We start from the raw sequence: 22,072 nt of genomic DNA, 5'->3' as shown, positions 1-22,072 counted from the left end.
TTTTTAGTTAAACACTAAACATACACAGTGCAGTTTTATTACAGCGCTCTGTTACACAGCTAACAATAATGACATCGGAAACATACAATGACAGCTAAAAAGAAAAGTATTCCTAACATTGTGGACGCAAGTCATTTACTATCAATAATCACTTGTGAATATTCTTCACTGGTACTTATTACGAATTTTACAGTGGTTCGTGACTAGGGATGGTGCGGCGCTGGTCTATGCTACAGAACGGTAGCAAGCAAGAATTGTTACACAATCTAGCTGTCAATAACTGCGTGGCAATAAACTTGTGAAACGATCTTAGCAAGCATTACTGCTGCTTGCAAGATAAGAGGGCTTCCCCATGGTCAATTCCAACAGAATTCTAACATGACATCTACACAATTGAACTGGGTAAAATGCTCTCTGTTGGCATGCTCTGGGTACATCACACGCACTGTTTATGCAGCCCCACTCGTTGTGAGCTGTTACAACGAGTAATCAACACACTATCCAGCTACTTATGCGGCAAAGGCGGGAAAATTTGCCCGTATTTCACAACAATACACAGGTGCGAAGAAACGTATCACAATTATCGTCGCAATGGAATTTGGTTATACCCGTCAGTCTAAAACATGCACACTGTGGTACAACATCACTCACGAGAACACTCGTTACTCGAGCCAGCAATTAACCTTTGCTCGATGCATCCCAGAGACAATAACCACCTGCGACTGCCTGATGACTCATCTAATATGCATAAGATGAATATTTTCACGTGTTTTTGCCTCCATGGACAATAATACCATTTAACAATTACCACATCCATCGTGAGGCCAATTGCATCGCAAATTATACAAAGAACAAATTCAGTTCAAGCTGAGAAGTGAGGTAATGTGAAGACCAGTTCGAATTACTTGAAGGTTTCATACAGTGGTGAACACCATTCAGACATGTCTTCCTTCTTTAATCCAACTGGCTCCCTGTCTTATCTTACCTCTGTCCTTGCATAGTCTGAGGTTCTCTCTCTCTCTCTCTCTCCCCCTCTCTTTCGCTCCCTCTCTCTCTCGCTCTCTTTCGCGCTCCACTCTCTCAATCTCTATCTCTCTCTATCTATATCTGTCTGCTTCAGTTTATCCGTTACACTTCGAAAATTGCTGCTCTTGCAGAGGGGGCACATGGTGTCCTAAATTCTCATCTAGTCACAGAGAGCCTGTGTAAAGAATCTGGTCATTGCCATCGACCACTGAACTCTTGCTTCCTGGCTGGCACCTAGCTGTGAAGAGGCTGGCTCTTCTTCTTTGAATCCGAGTCCGAGTCGGAATCCGATGAATCACTGGAGGATGAAGAGTCTTGATTTCTTCTATTACTTGACTGATAACGATAAAAACAGTGAAATTTAATCCTTACTCACATTTTTTGACGAACAAGATACATACGTAAATATATACACACGTACACATACACACAGGCATACATGATCTAAATTCAAATTTAACTAGAAAGGGCAGTTGTCGCCAACTACATGTATCCCCCGCCATGTTCTCCCCAAGATGTGTAAGTATACGAAGTTTAGTCGCGCTAGGTCAATTAGGGGCCGAGTTATAGAGCGGAAAGGAAATATGATAAAGGTCAATGTCAAGGTCAATCTCTTACATAAAGGGCGAGTCTGTTTTTCGGTCTGTCTGGGGCTTTATCTTCTCCCCCCCCCCTGTAAGAGGTCACCCCCAACACCATATATATTCTTAATCAGCATGACGCGACGACCATTTATAAACCCCCCCCCCCCAAAAAAAAATACACAAAATAAAAGTGTCAAATTACAATTAAAATTATTTACTTTAATAAATGTCCGCGCGGTGGCGCTATATACCCTCCTACTTCATCGAGTGCATTTTGTAGCTCCATTGTAGCTGTATTTTGTAGCTCTATTGTCGAATTACAGCGACAATAAACAAATTATTAGCTTCGAAGGAGACAGGAAAGCGTCGTAGACGACTACCGTATACTTTATAGGTATAAATGCTGAACTTGCTGCTTATTTTCGTATTTTCGAGTGTTTTGTATTCATCTCCTACAATAAATCGCCGGATCTATCTGTCTGTCTGTCTTCTCGAGACCAGTAAGATGTGACCCGTGAGGTATATTCTCAATCAGCATGATGCGACGACCATTTTAGGCCAAAAACAATTTGCACAAAAAGGCCAAAATAAGGGCAAAAAAACAAACAACAGATTTCCCCCCAAAAAATACTAGCGCAGCAGAAAATTTAACAGCAATCCTAGCGCTCGACTATACACTGCAGCAGAAAAGTCAACACGAATCCTAGCGCAGCAGAAAAGTAAACAGCAATCATATAGCGCTCAACTATAGTCAGGCTCAAAATCAGGCAATCGCATGAAATGCCGAAACGCAAGCAATAGCAGAAAACGCATGAAATAGCAGAAAAGCAGTAACCCCCAAAAAATCCCGGGCATCTCCGGGTAGCCCAGCTAGTGTCAAATAAAGGTTGCAGTGACCTGGTTTCGGTACGCGACACACCTTCTCCCCAAGATGTGTAAGTATACCAAGTTTGGTCGCGCTAGGTCAATTAGGGGTCGAGTTATAGAGCGGAAGGGAAATATGATCAAGGTCAAGGTCAAGGTCAAGGTCAAATAAAAGCCGCAGTGACCTGGTTTTGGTACGCGACACACATTCTCCCCAAGATGTGTAAGTATAGCAAGTTTGGTAGCGCTAGGTCAATTAGGGGCCGAGTTGTAGAGCGGAAAGGAAATATGATCAAGGTCAAGGTAAAGGTCAAATAAAGGTCGTAGTGACCTGGTTTTGGTACGCGACACACCTTCTCCCCAAAATTTGTAAGTATACCAAGTTTTGTAGTGCTAGGTTAATTAGGGGCAGAGTTATAGAGCGGAAGGGAAATATGATCAAGGTCAAGGTAAAGGTCAAATAAAGGTCGCAGTGACCTGGTTTTGGTACGCTGCTCACATTCTCCCCAAGATGTGTAATTACACCAAGTTTGGTAGCGCTAAGTCAATTAGGGGCGAGTCAGAGAGCGGAAGGGAAATATGATCAAGGTCAAGGTAAAGGTCAAATAAAGGTCGCAGTGACCTGGTTTTGGTACGCTGTGCTCACCTTCTCCCCAAGATGTGTAAGTATACCAACTTTGGTAGCGCTAGGTCAATTAGGGGTCGAGTTATGAAGCGGAAGAGAAATTGTCTGCGGCGGCGGCGGCTGGGTAGACATGAAACCATAGTATCCCCGCCGACTTCGTCGCAGAGGATAAAATAACCCCTGAACAAGCTTACCCGTGCCCTTGGCACCTGGAAAGGGACAGGTTGACTATTTGCCTCCAAAGCACGCTTCAGCATGCTGAGAGGGCCTGTTCGCATGTCACTTGGCTTGATACCAGCCGCTTTACTTCTTTCCATTACAGTCTGTAGACCTCCAGTGAGGTCACCATTACGAGCTGAAGATAACGGAAATACCATAAAAAAACTGCATATGCGTGTTTATGCACAGTTAGAAGCGACTCGTACGGAAAATGTGCAAAAGGACACGAATGCTGATAAAGGTACCAAAGTGGCGTCACTTGCAGTAAAACGTCTGCAAAAATTCACCCAAAGAGCTACGAAAATCTATGCGATAAAATATTCATTTACAAAAAACAAAAATTTATGGGTGTGTTGTTGGTGCAAAACTATGTACATGTACTAAAGCAGATATTGAGTGTGTTACAGTGGATATGTATCACACTACAACAAGTTCGCATGGTAATTTCCGCAAATTTCCATATATCACTATTTTCACTCTATCCGGGGGCCACAACAATGACAAGTATGTGTAGTTGCGGCAATCGTTGAATCGACAAGTCGATAACATTCCTTCCGTCTATGCACCTATGGTGGTTTCACAGTTGCTGACCTCACATATGGTAATAATTTTGGCATAATTAACTCAATTGATTAAAAAAATGTAGTTTTTATGATTTTCTTGCAAACTTACTTTGCAGGGATACTAGGTAGCTGAGCAGGATTGCACTAGACACCCGATCGACGCCCTTGACTCTCTCAAGGACATTCAGCAACATCTTCTCCTGCAACAAATAAACAAAATAATTTCATTTCTCCTCTAAAAATTTCCATGTTATGGTCAAATGAACTGAGTGTAGGGCAAAATGAAAAATACATGCCAGAAGATAGTTCAGCCTCACGTGAGCAAAATAATAAACCAACTAAACCATCATTAGTGTTCCAGGTATTTTTACCTTATCAAACTACTAAATCATATAATCTCTACTTTGTCACTCTTTTTAAAGTAGTTTTCGTGTCATATTACAAGTATCTAAATGTTTTTACCACAATCAGGTTACTTTTTAAAGTCAGCAGACAGTGAGTGACAACAAGAGTAAGCATTAATAGAAAGGCTATAGATTTGCCTACAACATTTTGATTAGATTAAGGTTATTTCTGTATAGTGACTATGTCTGAAACTTTAACCATTTCAGTAAAATTAAAGAATTTCAGTGATGAAGTTTATTGGCACTTTAGTAGATTTATTTATAATTAATGGATTCGTATTAAGTATATTAATTAATGTTAATTAGTTAACTCACATTGTTCGTCTCGAGTGCCTCCTTGCAAATTGGCGCAACTCTCACATGTGCCAATACAAGTGGGTGCTCCTGTAAACGAATTCAAACAACGGTGATACATACGTAGCAAGTAAACAATGACAAAAATTTATTAACATACACAGGCCATTATGCTGCTCAATCTATATAACATCAAGTCAACAAAATTACAATGTCACAACCTCATGAGCCTAGAGGCAGCTGGCCTGCAGCATAGTCCGTATATGACAGCACTCTATTGATACAATCATGAAGACTTTTCAATCATCTGACCTTTCTGATTATCAAGAGCAGGGACACCTAGTACATATAAAGTACAACTCTACTAATTCCAATTTTTGGCACAATGAATTCAGCATGGCGTATAAAAATGGGGACATCTCGACAAAGTCATATAAATCATGATGACTCTGAGGAAGATCAAAAGGGTTGCTTTTGATGTTCTCTCCGATAGACTCAGCTCTTGTTGCGAGTAATAAGGAGATAGACTTACCTTTGCGAGGCTGTCTGCGCTTTCATATTGCTCTGTCATAAGGTAATGGCCCCACAAGGTTGCCTGCAGGTTCCCATGCCCAGCATTTGCCAGCGCCTCAACTTGAGTTAAAATTATACAACAAATTCTTATACATACACATACAACTCATATATGCAATACAGTAACGATCGATGAATATCTATTGTCAATGTGACCAAGTGCCAAATTAATGAATAAAATACTCGATTCCCACTTAGATGAGACAATGAACAAAATGAAAAGTGGCAGAAATCTTTTATGACTAATTTCAATTAAATGAACTCAATGAATAGTAAACAGCCTTTCAGTAACTATACACTGCTGTGGTTTACCTCTGGGAAGATACTCTGGGTGTTTTTTCAGAAGAAACAGGAATCCATTGAAGTAAATGTCTGGGGACTCTTTTTTGACCTTGTCCTCAATCTGGCTGATTAGCTCTTCCGCACGACCACTGCAACAGTGTGAATCATAAATGCACGAGCAAGCATAAATGCTGAATTTATACTATAGTCCGAGCCTCCCAATGCTACACGCACATTACAAAGATAGAGAAAAACATATTTTTAATAAATAAAACAGAGGTTATAGATATAAGCTGACTGAAATGAAATATAATCTTTCTCACACACCAGAAAAAAAGCATTTAACAGTCCCCAGTGGCAGAAGTACCAATTAAAACTAGGCCATCGCTCATATCATAACTACGTTTCAGATTAATCATCTTTTGCTTATTACTTCCCAGTCACATTACATTACACATACAGTACATTGGGCCATAATAAAAATATTGTTTGTTTGCCCTCACCCGACCGACCCGCCAAAAAGGAGCAGACTCAAAATTTTTTTTTTATTGTACATTATATAAATCTGTAGGCAATACATTATATGTACCAAGCAAAACAAACATTCAACATAAAAGGTATCTCCACACAAGCACACCTGAGCATGTAGACTTTGTAAAAAGACCCTTTAAAAAAAAGAGAAGCCTATACCTACCTACCCAAACTTTTCAGCCTGGGTCGGGTGAGGGCAAACAAAGATTTTTTAATTGTGGCCTTGCGACAATTACTGTGACCCTACAAAGCTCGCCAAACACTAGTTATGTGACAGCATTGCTGTCACCGTTGCAATGACCGACCTGTGCACGTAGGCAACGTTGAGGTGCTTGTGGATTAAGACGCGGGACTGTAAGGCTTCAGGCATGAGCTGTACAAGCTGCTGTAGGCCATCAACGTCTCCTGCCAGGTGCATGCGACTGAGCAGGAACACCAGCACCCTTTGGTACGGATGAGTTCCCTGCTGCAGCATCTCAGTTGTCAGAGCTAACGCATCTGCAGAGACAAAGGTCAAGTGTGTTTGATGGTGTCAATTGATAATATAGGCTTATGGGCTACAAAATCTTCAATACCAGCTACATTTTTATGTAATAGTTATTATTAATATAAATAATTTGTTATATTTCCAATTATTACATAGGCAGTGTTTACTTACCCTTTAGTTTCTCCTCCTCTAGCATCAGCTCAATGAGATTTGAATACTCTTTATTGTCCAGTGTCTTTCCCTCTGCTTCCAACCTTCAGTTGACACCAAAAAGAAAAAAATACATTAACAATTCTGTGTCATTAATTGCACAGTGCTCAGACCCCAATACAGAAATTGTGCAAGTCCTGAATTATAGAAAAACCTAGATTACATACAATTAGTATGCAATTATTCCCAATTATGCCCATTAGTATGCATGTAATTATTCCCACAGTCAATTAGTAATTATAACCTTATCCATAATGAATATAAATACAAAACCATTTATTCCACATAAGTAGATTTTTAATATTTAAATTGGAGATTTATTTTATTTTTTTATTAGGATTCACAGCTTGGCAGAAAATGAGCAACAGCTTATACCCCTTCTTGTGATCCACTGCTCCTTGCAGGTCTCTCAGCTTTACCAGCTCGAGCAGTTTGCTCGGAGGAGCCTGAACCTGGAAAACAAATATAGATATACAAACAAGTGCGGCAGAGCGACAGCGCTCACCTGACGGCAGGTGTTCTGATGCTAAACTCACTGGCAAACGAATAAAGAGCACCCTCCCATCACCGCGTTCGCCGCTTCAGAGTCATATATCTAGGATACTACTAAGTACAGATCTAAAATCTGATAGGCTAGGGCTTTGCTAATCGCGGTAGTACAGTAATAAAGATATCAGCCTGTGTTAACTTTCAAATGACTTCGCTATATTAACATGTTACATGGTAGAGCGTCGAGCGGGGCGAGCGTAGGGTGGGTGGGGGAGAGTGGGAGGAGGGGGCGGGTGCAAGGGCTCTAATAGCAAAAGCATTGGCCGGCGAGAATGGCGCTGTGCAAGTGTCATCAAATAATCAAAGATGGCATCACCCCTTCGTGCGTGAAATAACCTCACTCCATTGATTGCTGAAATCCAAGTATATTCAGGCAGGCGAGAATTTTCGCTACAGCTGTGAGTTAAAACATCTGCATTGCGCAAGGTTGCCAGCAATAATTATGATTAGAATAGTGCCATGTTCACCCCCATGCATGCGTAATGGCTTGCCCCCATGTTTTTTCCTACACACAGCGTGAGCATTCCAGGGTCATTACAGTGTGCTAATTACAGGTGGCTACTCAGGGTGCAATAGCATGACTGCTTTAGAAAATAATATGATTAAGGAGCGTAACCCCTTGCTTCAACAAACATTTGGCCTTTGCAATTGAACCTGTTGCAAAACTGTACCTTACATCCACAACTGGCAAAAGCAGTTCCAGTCCTTTGTTAATAGTACAAATCCATGTTTAACCCTCCTCTTGAGGTCAAAAGGTATCCGACCACTTACTCTTCGGCAATGTTCGGCAGAAAGTACATATTCATGGCCTTTCAATAAAGCCATAAAAAATGCTAGTCACCGCTGAAACAAAAGTTTTTCAATCGCTTCCGTCAGAACCATGTCCTCAGAAAATGCTAAAATCTTCGCCTGTGCCCGCATTGACCTTTGACGCTGTGACCTCCAATTTCGGCAGCAAGTGATGGCTTTTCCTACCATGATGCTATACACCGACTATCACGAGCCTAGGTCGAGCCGTTTAGATTTGTGCCGCAATTCTGCATTTCCTCCCTATACCTTAAGTTAAGGAGGGAATGTTCCCCCTTCTTTTACACCTCTTGACCTTTGAGGCTTTGACCTTTGACCACCAGCTTCGACATCCCAACTCGTTTTGACGATCCCCCCCAACGTCCCGAATATCGTGACCGTACATCAAGCGGTTAAGATTTGTGCCCAACTGTTGACGGACGGACGGACGGACGGACGGACGGACGGACGGACGGACGATCATGCGATTCTACAAGCTGCATCTGACTATGTCAGATGAGCTAATAAATACACATCCACGCATGCATGCACATGTGCACGCATGAGTGTGTATATGTGTACTTGTTTGTATGCACATGCCTGCATGCATGGCTATGCATATCTGTGTGAACATGGGTGTGCATGTGTGCACATGGGTGCGCATGTGTGCACATGTGTGTGCATGGGTGTGCATCTTCCTCTGTTGTGTGTGTGCATGTGCACGTGTAAGGATGTGCCCATCTCTGTGTATGTCCACGCGCATAAGTGTGTATATCTGTGTATGCATCTGTGTGGGTGTGTGTGCATGTGTGTATGTGTGTATGTGTGCATGTGTGTATGTGTGTATGTGTGCATGTGCACGTGTAAGGATGTGCCCATATCTGTGTATGTCCACTCGCATAAATCTGTATATCTGTGTATGTCCATGCGCATAAGTGTGTATATCTGTGTATGCATCTGTGTGGGTGTGTGTGCGTGTGTGTGTGCGTGTGTGTGTGCGTGTGTGTGTGTGTGTGTGTGTGTGTGTGTAGGTGTATGTCCAGGCGCAGGAGTGTGTGTATCCGTGTACGAATATGTGTGGGCGTGTGCGCGTGCGCATATGCAATTGTAAGAGTGTGCCAATCTGAGTGTGTGCACACCTGTGTGTGAATAAGCGCATGGGTGTGCACATCCGAGTGCGTACACCCGTGTGTGAATAAGCACGTGCATGCGAAGGAGCCGCGACCGGCTCCAAGACTCACCGTGGCGGCTGCGGGTCGCGCGGCGCGCCGTGGCTGCGGTGGCGGCTGCTCGTCGGCGACGGTGAACGGCACAGGTTGTCCGCTCTCGCGCAGCTGAGCGGCGAGGTAGCGCAGCGTGCGGTCGCTCGGTGTCACACTCTCCTCCTGCATCGTCGTCCACACACCCAGCGCCTTTTGCCAGTCACCCTGCTTCCCTGCAGGCCAGGGTAAAAAATACACAGGAGCGATGAGCGATTCGCTCTTCAAACCTCCGAAATCGCTCCCGTGAAGCTCAAAATATCTCCCGTAAAATTTTTGATGAGAGTTATTTTTTCCACAGACTTTTGAAAAAGAGCTCCCGTGAAAAAAAAGTTATTTTTCCCCTGCTGCAGACGATTAGATAGTAATGATGTACAACGTTTTAGAAGGAGGACTGCATGGTGTGAATAATGGCTAATATGATATATGTTATGTACACTAAACGGTGAGTATATATAGTGACTATCATCTTCGTATAATTAATTAAATTTTAAGGCAACCACCGAAATATGTACAAGTCCAAGTCATGGTCATATACTAGACACTTACTTCCAACATATAGAGCCCTGTCATGTGAGAGTACAAGTGGGATATGGTCTAACTGGATTACAGTACATTAGCTGATTGGAAGTTAGAGACTGGTGGTCCAGCAATAAGCAAATGCGACGTATGATGAAGATAGGAGGCACGGAAAACAGCCTGCTTATCTTTAGTGGAAAATAAAATGCTAAAATGATGCGTAATTGTATCACGGCTCAAACGCCAAGTAAAAAAGTTTGTTCAACTTTTCCACCGAAAGAGTTTATAGATACTTTCCTAGCAGTAGATCTGCTTGTTCTGGAGAAGTAGAGATGTTAACTTCGACCTCTGGAGTAAGAGTGTTTACAATTTTGCATTCATGATACCATCAACAATTGCTGGCTGCTCTGGAACCAGTAGGTTTCACATAAAAGCTCCGGCTCAATGTGTATCACAGAGAAAATAGGAGACGGAGCAGTGAGCAAACACCTTATTTGTATTTAAATAGGACGAGTGTGAGCAAATGGATTCTCCCTGCATGCAACCACAATCTACTTACTATAGCTGCGCAGTAGATGATAGTACATGGTGTCGCGATCAATGTCAAATAGGTCTTTTGTAATGGTTACAATATTTTCAATGACGGTAAACTTGTCGTCCTTCAGGGCTTGTTCACACAGGTTCTCTAGCCGGTCCATCTTGGCACGGAGACCTGGCGTCTGTGAACGTAACAAGACAAATCAAGACGAAACTTATACGTGCGTGCGAGTTAAGAGAGAAAACCTACCTCCTCAGTAAGTAGTACATGTTGTAAGTAATGCCAGGATGGAAAAATGTTTGCATCAAATCAGATTTAAAAACCGAGCAAAGAATGTAAATTTGCTTGTATAATACTGACAATTAATAGTCATTTCCTAATCTAAGAAAATGGGTTTAAAATTTAGAGAATCAGATACAAGATGTTTCTGTAAACTACCATTTGGAAATATTTCAAAATTAATTGCCCATGCAGTTTGCATTTGTACAACATTAGGGGGACATCAATGTGAGTACCTATCCTTCACTTACTTCCACAATCTTTTTCGCCTGCTTAACTCTTCCAGTTTCCAGGAAGGCAAAAGCAAGCTCAAACAGTACGTTCATCTCTCCGTGAATGCTGCTGCTGAGATCCATAACTGCATAACAAACAATTCAAGTGTCATATTACCTAGTGCCATGATGAGAATTAAGCCATTATGTACCTATTAAGTGACCTGACAGTGGTGATGATCATGACACCTATCATAACTCATCAAAATGCAGCAATTAACTCTGTTTCTACTTCTAGGAAGCACTCAATTCCAAACGTGAGCAAGTAAGAAGATAACGACACAAAAAGACAAACAGGACAAGCAAAAATAGATAATATTGATAGCCACAAAATAAACATAATTTGGCTGTGAATATCAGATATTCACCTAGTTATATTCCACCCAATCTAATCTCTTACTAATCCTAATGATACAGGATCTCAGACTATTTGATATCAATAGCTCTACATATGTTACCCAGTCCCAACCTTAGCATAAGTGATTGAATATTTATCTATTACTTATCTGAGCCTATATTACAACAGAATTTTTTTAACAGATAGTTAATGAAACAAAAGTGTGAATGGCAAGACAAGTAACCCACCTTTTTGCAGACTGTCAGAATCTTCAAGTTCAATGAACTTCCTGAACAGCTCATTCTTCCATGGTGTAAACTTGTATGTCTTCACATACTCCTCAAAAGTTGTTAGTGCACCAGCAACATCATTGCTGCAAATCAGAGGCACAAATACATCTAACTAAAAGAATAAATATTGACAACAAAAACATCTTACACTGATAAAAAACATGTTCATACGTTATACACAGGCATATCTGACAAAGCAAAATATAGAAATTAAAGGTATACCAAGCTGCAACCACCTATAATCATCTTTGACAGAATAGGACAAACAAACAAGTGCCGTGGAGCGACAGCGCTCATCTAACGTCTACTGCGGTGACTCTGTGGTAGAGTGGTGGGATTCTAGTAAACCCTATTAGTCCCAAATGTGTTCACATACACGCCGAAACAGTAGAAGGCACAGGGATGGTATCAGGAACCTTCTCAAAGGAATGTTCATTGGGATCGTTATGAAAGTTGCCACGAGATGGCGCGTACGTTTAAGTGTCTTCAGATTAAAGATGGAAGCTCCCATCGTACGTAATAGCAACAACTATTTGCAAGACAGAATAGGTAAGCACTCATCCATTTACCTACGCAAGCCTACAGGCCGAAATAGAGAGCTGTCACCTGTAACTAATTAATGCAGGCAAAAACTACACAGTACCACTGGCAGTGGCATACGTTACATGTAACACACTGACAGTACAGAATGCCATAGAAATTATACGATTTAAGGAGCATAAACCTTCTTCAACCAAATTTAGCTTTTGAAATTTCATTGTGACATTGTAGGTTCATACATCCAGGCATGTATAGATTCTACTAGCAAACCCGGCAGTCAAATTCTTTCTAACAGTAAACAAATCCATGTTTAACCCTCCTCTTGAGGGTCAAAAGGTTATCCGACACTTACTCTTCGCATGTCAGCAGAAAGTACATTTCATGGTCCTTTCAATAAAGCCATAAAAATGCTAGGTCACCGCTGAAACAAAAAAGTTTTCCAATCGCTCCGTCAGACCATGTCCTCAGAAAATGTCTAAAACCTGCCCTGTGCCCCATTGACCTTTGACCTGTGACCTCCAATTTCGGCACAGTGATGGCTTTTCCTACCATGATGCTATACACCGACTATCACAAGCCTAGGTCGAGCCGTTTAGATTTGTGCCGCAATTCTGCATTTCCTCCCTATACCTTAAGTTAAGAAGGGAATGTTCCCCCTTCTTTTACACCTCTTGACCTTTGACCTTTGACCCCCGCTTCGACATCCCAACTCGTTTTCGGATTACCCCCCCACGTCCCAAATATCGTGACCGTACGTCGAGCAGTTAAGATTTGTGCCCAACTGTTGACGGACGGACGGACGGACGGACGGCCGGACGGACGGACGATCATGCTATTCTACAAACTGCACCTGACTACGTCAGATGAGCTAAAAACCAGGCTGAATCATTGACTTCTACTGGTCACTGAAGGAGCATTCAGGTCATATGGCCCCTGTCAGGTTTTCCCACATGCGAATCCTTCTAACACCCTACACTAATACAACTGATCACCGATCCGGACCGTACGGACGACTGTCATTTTCCTAAAATTTCTACCCTGCCTGTGTCCCTAGGGTTTCTTCTAAGGGGAAATTAGACAAAGGAGATAATGGTCAGTTTGGGAAAAAAACGCACGCCGCGCAGGCGCAGTGTGGGAAGAGAGGCGGGAACCCACAAAATTTTACAAATTTGAATGTCATATTTATTTTTGGGTTGCTACAGGAGAATTTTCACAACGTCAATGTTAAACTTGACAACGGCGGTGCATGCGCCACTGTGCCACTTATGTATAAGAAACCCTCGTCCCTCACTTGACAAGATGAGCCTTGATGGGGCAGCCCATGAGCATGTTGGACGGCTGAACGTATCCACGGCTGATGAGCAGCTCCAGCAGAGCCTGCGTGCCCTGGACGTCGCCTCGCATCGCCTGCACATTCAGCAGCCGCCACGCGTTTCCGGACAGTGCCTCCTTGATGGGCGCGTCACCCCGCTTCTCGCTGTGCTCCACCAGCAGCTGCATTGCATCTGCAACACCAGCCATCGACAAGTTAGAAAGGAAGTATGCAGTCAGGTCAGCATACGTTTCGATAGCTCAGAGTATGATCATGACGTCACGCACAAACTCGGCTGTCTCCAAAGGTGAATGCATACAGCCCAGAGACAATAGAACACTAATAGTTCTGTATAGGATGTTCTGAATGTATAATATATTCTGATAGTAATCAGTTCTAGGGTTTCTGCATTCACCTTTGGAGATAGCAGAGTTCGTGCGTGACGTTACGATCATACTCTGAGCTATCGAAACATATGCCGACCTTGCAGTACAATGCCGAAGAAGCTTAACGTGCCCAACAAGAGATGGTGGGCAGAAACGTCTCTCCTGTCCAGTTTCACAGACCAAGAGGTGCAGCCAAGTTGTAATCATGGGATCAATGCAACACTTCCCTCGAGGTTTGCTCTACAGTTGATCTAAACTGAGCATTTCTCCAGTGTGTGTAATAAAAGCTGGAGGAAGTCTTTGTTATTTCATTTTTAACAATACGACATCTAATCTGATGAAATGTTAACATATAAATAATTATGCATTGCAATACAGGGTCTCCCCAGGCTGGTAACACATGCCGAGTCAGACATGCCTTTAAAACTGAATTTAATTTGAGCCATCACATAAATCCTCTGCCATGACCTAATCGACATGGGTTGATTTCCACCTGTGTTTAAGTTGGACAATCCCAACAGTCATGCTGTGTATTTAAAACTTGAAGTATACGCTCCTGCACAGATCGAGTTTAAGTGTGTGCTGGAGTCGCCTGCAGCACTTGTAACTAACTTCAGTTAGCAATGGGAATGAACTGTCTGATTGTCTTACATGCCTTCTGAAGTTCATGGGGAAGAACCCTGTTGATGGGATATGAAATTTTTTCCATAGACCTATCAGTGCCTATTACATCAGGGACAAACTTAACCCACTCACCACTGACTACCTTCACAATGAATACATGACAAGTCTTACCTGACATTTTATCATTTTCTAGCATCAGGCCACCCAAGTTAATAATCTTGTGTGAATCAATGATGAAGTCAGTGGCATCCATATCCCTGAAAAATAGAATATATACTCAAGCCATCATTTTAGTAGCCACACCTAATAGTAAATTACTGTCCACCACGAATAGAAGCAATAATTGTAACCAGTAATCATCCTTATTTGACTGAGCTCAAAAAGAATTTTCGTTATACGGTCAAAGGTATTCGTTCTCTACAAATTTAATGTATTTGTATAATTGCAATTGTGTTTTGCCTTACATTTGACCTTTGTACTGCAGAGCCAGTGGGAGATCTTTTGTAGAGACGGCTAGATCCATCAACACTGCGTACATTCCCACAGAGTACCGGAAACCTTCCAGGTCCAGTTCTTTCTTGATCTCCAAAGCTCTCTCTTTGTTCTACAGAAAAGCAGTAACAGAAGGGTAAACTGCAATCTGATATTTCCTTATAGCTAAATATGGTGTTTTCATTTTAACCAAGCAGGATTCTCAACTATAACTTAAACACTTACTGTGGCCAGTTAACCAATTCTTTATTTCATTTGAACTTCTTCCATCTCCCTCTCGTTCTCCCACTCTCTCACTCACTCGCTTGCGCATGCGCGCTTCTATTATACTCCTCTCCCACTCCCGCTCTCGCTCACGGGCTGTCTTTTGCTTGCTTTTCCACACACTTGGTGGGCTAGCATCTGAAATGTTGTTGTTGTTATGACATATATATACAAGCACGCTTACAGCCAGCCACCTTGATCCACCCTCACAGCCACCAACCTTGGGTCAACCTACAGTTACTGACCTTGACCAAACCTTAGCCCAACCTTATAGCCACCAACCTTGACCAACCTTATAGACATCAACCTTGACCCAACCTCACAGTCACTGAACTTGACCCTCCATCACGGTCACAACTTTGACCCAACCTCACAGTCACCGAACTTGACCCTCGGTCACGGTCACCAACCTTGACCCTCCCTAACACCCACACTACCCTTGAGCCACCCTCACGCCCACACAGACCTTGAGCCACCCTCACGCCCACACTGACCTTGACCCTCCCTCATGCCCCACACTGACCTTGAGACGGCAGTGCTGGATAAGCAGGTGCCGCATCACGCCGCGTACGTTCATGTTCTTCGCCTTCAACTCGATCAAATGACTCTCCAGATCTTCGACGTTCATTTCTCTCTGCAGCAGCCAAGTCACAAAAAAACAAATTTTGTTAGGCTAAGCTCGCACAAACGACAGCAGACGCATTCCATTACAAGCGCCTAGCCACTGTAACTCTCGATTAATTATAAATATGTAGGTTCCAATTCTAATGACTATAATTTCAACACAGAAACATTAGCCTATAACTTTGCATAGCCTTTATGCAGCCTCGGATAATGTTAGGTTACAGACTTACTCGGTGATTAATAATTACTCATTACTATATACAACTGATTATTCTGTAATTACTTCTTTGTATAATAATTTAAATAATTTGAGAATAATGCACACAGGTATTGTCATGCCAGTAGAAGAGTATTGTTATATAATTGTCCATCACTAGTAATATTTGCATAGTTTTTTTTGTAATGTGTGGAATCAATTTTTTGCAATAAGAAAATTGTAAAGATTTCACTAATGTTACTTCTTTCTATAATGTTGTTTACAAAAAATTAACACTGCTCTCATGCTTACCGGATGTGTGATAAAGGAGCTGAACTGTTCTTCTTCTGGCGAGAGCTCAACCTGCGACGACACCATGCCATCCATCACCTGTAAAAAATCATCCATGTGAACATCTGAATCAGCATCATCATTTACCATAGTTTATACAGGAATGTCTTCTCACTCTCACAAAACACTAGCCATTAACTTACACTACTTCATGTCACAGTACGATGAAACATTTTCCCACATAACCAGAGTCCTGTTTTAAACGCACTGAGCTCGGCTGCGCTATGGTCTTTATGGCCCGATTCATGCAAACATCTAGAGCAATGACACCCAAGTCCACCAGCAACTCGGCTCATTATCATACGCTAGCAGAACACATGGGTTGACCAACCACTTTACATGATCGGAACCAGACAAGTGAGCAGTAGAAAACAATAGACCAATATAACTCGTAGCGAATTTGATCGCATTACCGGCAGTGTATCCCATTTCCATAACTATTACTCGAGTCTTACCTGAGCTACTGTTCCTGGCACATTGCCCTTCAGCATCACATGAACCTGCTCTGCAGTTGCTGAAGAAATCTTCAAGTTCTATAAAAACATTGATTCGTGGCAATTACCTTAACCTACCTTTAACAGCTGATATTTCTATTCGTTACCTTTACACCCAATGAAGTACGTACGTCAGATTGACTCCATCAAAGATATATGTAATTAAACTCATGGAGCACGTGATGGACTTCTGCCAGTGTTCCTTGAATTGACAATTTACTGACAACATACCATGATTACCTGTATTACATATTACTAATCGGTATCTGGATAACAAAAACAATAGCATAGACAGCTGCCGAAAAAAAACACGTAGGGTAAATAGTAAAGCCTACCTTCTCAGCCATTGCAGTTACTAATACATCCAAGCCATCCCCTTTCTTCTGCTGTACATAATCTAGGATGAATTGGCCAGCATGATCTGACAATAAAAATTAAAAACAACAACTCAAAATAAATCAATATAACAGGATTAGTAACTTATTTTTGTAACTTTTTTTATATTCCATATGCTCTCACTCTCATTCCCTCGAGAACACGAGACAAAGAATATTTCCATCTCCCAATTCAAGACATACAATACACACAGCACATGACTCGAGACATCCTCCCATCGCTTACTTTGAAATGCCAAACCCTCCCATCACACGACTCCAGGTCCACACCTTCAATATAAGAACAACTTTCCAAAACCACAGGGATAGGACACCAGCCCTCCTCACCGGATTTTAGGCGACGTTCACGATTCTCGGCCGTGTGCTCACACATGTGGGAAAGCAGCCTCAGACAACTATCGAGATCTCCAGAGCGAATGTAGGCAGCAGCAAGTGGTCTGACAATACGCATGGACTGAGCACGAACAGGGTGCTTGTCAACTGTAACAGAACATAACCTGTTACTGGCAAGTCAGCGCAACACGTCAACTGTACAACAACATTACGTCAACGGCAGTGCAACATAACATGTCGACTGCAGCACAAAGTAAGATGCCGACTTTAACTACTTTCAATCAAAGGATTTTCCTTCCTTAATCCTGCAAGCAGACATTTTAGACCAGCCCATGGCTAAGGTCATCTTACCTAAATCAGCAGCTTCAGTTATTTTATTCTGGTACAGCAAATGCATGACAAGAGCATTGACAACTTGAGCCGTCTGACACCCAATAGCCTGTAATAAAGTAACACGGTTATAATATACAGACTGTAAAATTATAACAAAAACTATAATAAGGTGTACAATATAATAATGATGATGATAACAACAGTTTAGTTAGTTTTTTCTCAAAGACACGATGTTCCTGATAGCAAAGCATTAATGAACTAAAAAAACCACAGAAACGTTGTTCCTTTTCCTATCCCTTCATCTGTTATCTGATAAATTCGACTACCGCAATGACTGCAATATGTACTGATTCATCGTAACATTACGAGCTTCTCAAGCGTAGGCATGCGGAACAATAATACGTCCTGTTTTATCCGCGACTCAACAGCTGATAACACCCGCGAGCCATCCAACAAAATCCACACAATCAGAGACACACACCTGCATGTCCGTCAGAAGGTCGAGCGGCTGCACGGCGGAGAGGAAGGGCAGGACGTAGTCGGTGAACGTCTCCGACGTTGGCGCGCACTCCATGTCGACCATCAGCTTCAGAGTCGCCGTGACGTTGTCTCCGTCCTCGCGCTGTCCGTACGCGGCGAGGATCGGCCAGAAGTAGTGCGTGCGCATCGGCAGCCCCTGCCTCTTCATCTCGACGAGGCAGGCACGCGCGTGCTCAAGCTTCCCCAGCTGCAGCGTGCACTCCGTGACCTTGCTCAGCGCGTACTCGTTCAGCTTGCGGGCTTGCATGTCGTTAGCGATGCCCATCAGCTTCTCAACGGGCTAAACAGAGCAAACAGCAGCTTCTCAACAGGATAAACAGAGCAAACATCAGCTTCTCAACGGGCTAAACAGAGCAAACATCAGCTTCTCAACGGGCTAAACAGAGCAAACAGCAGCTTATGTCCTGCGCCGGTCGTTGCAACATAACAGATGCGGTTACGTAAGCCGGATAATCAGGAATTGATGGTACGGAAAAAAATGAGAATCTGAAGGGAAAACTTTGTTCGCTTCAGCTCAAGAATTAGCTGGGGGATGGGACTATAAAGGACACCACCTTCTCTGTGCTTTTATCGTCTACGTATCTGTGAATTCCCATGCTTGTAGCTATGGCTGATTGGCTATGCCTGTGTCTACCCATTTTCTGCGTCAACACTTCCATGTTTGTAGCCATGGCTGATTGGCTAAGCCTGTGTCTACCCATTTTCTGCGCCAACACCTCAATTTTCTGCATCAACACCCGTATGTGTTGCACGTCTGTAACTTCTGCACCCATGCCTACCAAGTACATTTCCCTTTCATTAGGCCACCCTTAAAAAATAGTTTGTTTCCCCTTTACCTACTCGCCTCTCAGGGTACCGAGTAGGTATGTAGGTGAAAAATCTTTTTTATTTTGTTTTTACAAGATGTGTGTATGTATATTGTATATTATGTTTTGTGTATATGTTTTTACGGAATGAATTTGATTTTTTTTTTTTGCGAAACGAAATAATTTTTGTTTTGTTTTAATAGGCCAATAAAATGTGTTGAGTAGCGGCGTTTTGGCGAGTCGGTCGGTAAAGGGGAAACAAGCAATATTTTATCTTAGGCCTTAGGAAATGCACGGCCAACATGCAAAGTTCAGGAGTGCGAAACCGTGCACAACAAACCGCACTCACGCGCTCGTTCTTGACGAGTTGCCTCAAGAAGAAGAAGCCGACGGGCGCGACGGTGCCGTCTGGTCGTGTCGGCCGCGTCATCGCCTGCATCAGCTGGTACGCGACGTCGTCCTGTCCCTCGTTGACCAGACTCAGCACAGCGTTGTAGGCGTCCTGGTTGAAACCCGTCTCCTTCCTCATCTTAGTCATGAGCTGGCGAGTACATAAAAAAAAGTAGTTAGTTAGTAGTTAGAATCATGTAGTAGTAGTAGTAGTAGTAGTAGTAGTAGTAGAATCATCTAGTAGTAGTTAGAAAGTAGTTAGAATCATGTAGTTAGATCTCTCATTAGGTTGTGAAAGACATACGAGATAAGCACAGTAATGTTCAGACATGATGGTAACAACTCATCAATGGTGGCAAATGATATTGAGCAGTGGCAGATTCATAGCAGTAGCAATTTTAAATTTAAAAAAAATAAAACAGCTTAGCTTTGCTTACAGTTTAACCCCGTGAGTAACCTGTATTTTGATAGGTAGTAACAATTACAGTAAAACCATCTCTATAAAGCTACCACTTACCCATAAAGGCCACATTTTTTTATTTATCGCCGCACCGCACACATACACACATACACACGCACACATGCACAGATATGCACACCCACGCACAGGTGCACACAGGTAGGCAAATACTTACACACACAAATATGCACACCCATGCTTACACGCATGCACGCACGCACGCACGCACGCCCACCCACACACACAAACACTGTGAGTAAACGACAGGTACATTTATATGATAATAACAAATACAGATTCTAATAGCCGTAATAAATACATACAGCTTGGGTGTGCTCATTATGTCCATTAATGGCCAGTGTGAACATTACATCAAGTAGATCTTTATCTCCAAGGTACGTCGCCCTTTTTTCAGCATCTTCTATATACTGTGAAGATGTGAGGAAATTTTGTACAAAGGGCCTCTGGAAACCTCAAGGCAACAACCATTTTTAGTGATAGCTAAAACATGAGCATTGAGTCTGCATTTACAGTTTAAAATACTGTAATAATCAAACATGTTCATCTCTGATCACATGAAATTAGGTATAGCTAAATGCTGATTCCATTTCAATCACTTTTTTTTCTACAAAACACGTTATAAAATTCGAAAGAAAATTTTCATGGCGACTACAATTCATGAAGAGTGTAGTACATGAACATGTAGTTCAGATGAAGGCTATATATTGGTACATATGTATCGCCTGCTATGATAGTTTATTACATAACATTCAGGTGCACTATAATAAACATAGAGTCTGCTAACCTTGTTAATGTTTGCAATATCTCCATTTTCTGCATATCCACATAGAAGAGCAGTGTAGGTGTCAGAGCTAGGTTCCAGCTGTGCATTCCTATGGGGTGAAGTCACAGACAACAAGGTTTGACAATAGTTAGTTTGTATATTTTACTCCAGGCTGTGCAATTAGGTAGGATGTTTTATTGTACGATGATCTCATCAGAATCATTTTAAATGCTTAACATGCTTCTAATTTTCAAACGAGAGCCTTTTGAAATCATGGTAAAAATTACAAGATTTCCTCCATAATATAATAAACTCAGCAATTAAAAAGTTATAATGATTCTCATCACAATTAAAGTACTGTTTGTACAACATTTTCAAATCATAACTTCAATAAACGCACGGAGAGATAGTCTTTTACACACACGAAACACATTTACTTGATGCCTACTTAATTGCTTATTCAGAGTGGAAATTGGCTACTATAACAGGCTAATATTCCAGGTGTGAAACCATGATACTCTAAACAATTTAGGAAGTCGAGGTAAAACGATGTAGAATATTAAATTTTACACGTGTATCTGCATAATTTGGATTCCATGCAGTTGGCTGTTTTGCAGATGCATCATGGTATGTAGTATCTTTTTACTTACAGTAATTAATTACGATGAATTCAACCAGTTAGATTATAATAGTTATGGTTTATCATGTTCACAATAATTACCTCATTATGTCCAGAATTCCTGCTGCACTCTCCATATCTCTGAATATATATGGAGACCGTATCAGAATACTATTACAATACTGCATAATATCAAAGTAATTTTAACACTTACTCGATAGAAGAAGTGATTAAAATAAATAGTCACAAGCAGCTTCATAGTATAGTCATGACTTATATTTTGATGACACATTCCCCAGACAATAGTTATTTAAGATACACATATGGTTACAAATAGAATTCTTTTGAAATTCATGACATTAACTAAGAAGCAATGAAAGATTAAACATTCTGCCACGATAAGCATCCAATTATATAAACAAGTGCTGCGGAGCGACAGCGCTCATCTAACGTCTACTGCGGTGACTCTGTGGTGGAGTGGTGGGATTCTAGTAAACCCTGTTAGTCCAAAATGTGTTCACATACACGCCGAAACAGTGTAATGCACAGGGATGGATGGTATCAGGAACCTTCTCAAAGGAATGTTCGTTGGGATCGTTATGAAAGTTGCCACAAGATGGCGCGTTCGTTTAAGTGTC

At 41.9% G+C, this 22,072-nt stretch overlaps 1 protein-coding gene across 1 annotated transcript in view; it reads right to left on the bottom strand.

Moving 5' to 3' along the window:
• LOC106807291 (leucine-rich PPR motif-containing protein, mitochondrial-like) overlaps window positions 1-22,072 on the bottom strand; it is a gene marked incomplete in the record, with an annotated part of 25,245 nt that continues 3,173 nt past the window's right edge. Inside the window, 27 exon segments of the mRNA XM_014809596.1 lie at window positions 1-1,362; window positions 3,294-3,454; window positions 3,991-4,081; window positions 4,601-4,669; window positions 5,112-5,212; window positions 5,465-5,583; window positions 6,271-6,463; window positions 6,624-6,706; window positions 7,038-7,114; window positions 9,239-9,432; window positions 10,335-10,494; window positions 10,844-10,950; window positions 11,450-11,574; window positions 13,323-13,536; window positions 14,525-14,610; window positions 14,818-14,957; window positions 15,633-15,743; window positions 16,242-16,319; window positions 16,736-16,813; window positions 17,110-17,195; window positions 17,497-17,649; window positions 17,854-17,941; window positions 18,317-18,655; window positions 19,531-19,722; window positions 20,355-20,459; window positions 20,837-20,924; window positions 21,537-21,575. Of these exon segments, the coding sequence (XP_014665082.1) occupies window positions 1,261-1,362; window positions 3,294-3,454; window positions 3,991-4,081; window positions 4,601-4,669; window positions 5,112-5,212; window positions 5,465-5,583; window positions 6,271-6,463; window positions 6,624-6,706; window positions 7,038-7,114; window positions 9,239-9,432; window positions 10,335-10,494; window positions 10,844-10,950; window positions 11,450-11,574; window positions 13,323-13,536; window positions 14,525-14,610; window positions 14,818-14,957; window positions 15,633-15,743; window positions 16,242-16,319; window positions 16,736-16,813; window positions 17,110-17,195; window positions 17,497-17,649; window positions 17,854-17,941; window positions 18,317-18,655; window positions 19,531-19,722; window positions 20,355-20,459; window positions 20,837-20,924; window positions 21,537-21,575 (3,379 nt within the window).

The sequence above is a fragment of the Priapulus caudatus genome, unplaced genomic scaffold, assembly GCF_000485595.1.
Source record: "Priapulus caudatus unplaced genomic scaffold, Priapulus_caudatus-5.0.1 Scaffold206, whole genome shotgun sequence".
Classification (NCBI taxonomy): domain Eukaryota; kingdom Metazoa; phylum Priapulida; class Priapulimorpha; order Priapulimorphida; family Priapulidae; genus Priapulus; species Priapulus caudatus.
This window is presented reverse-complemented; position numbering and strand designations above follow the sequence as displayed.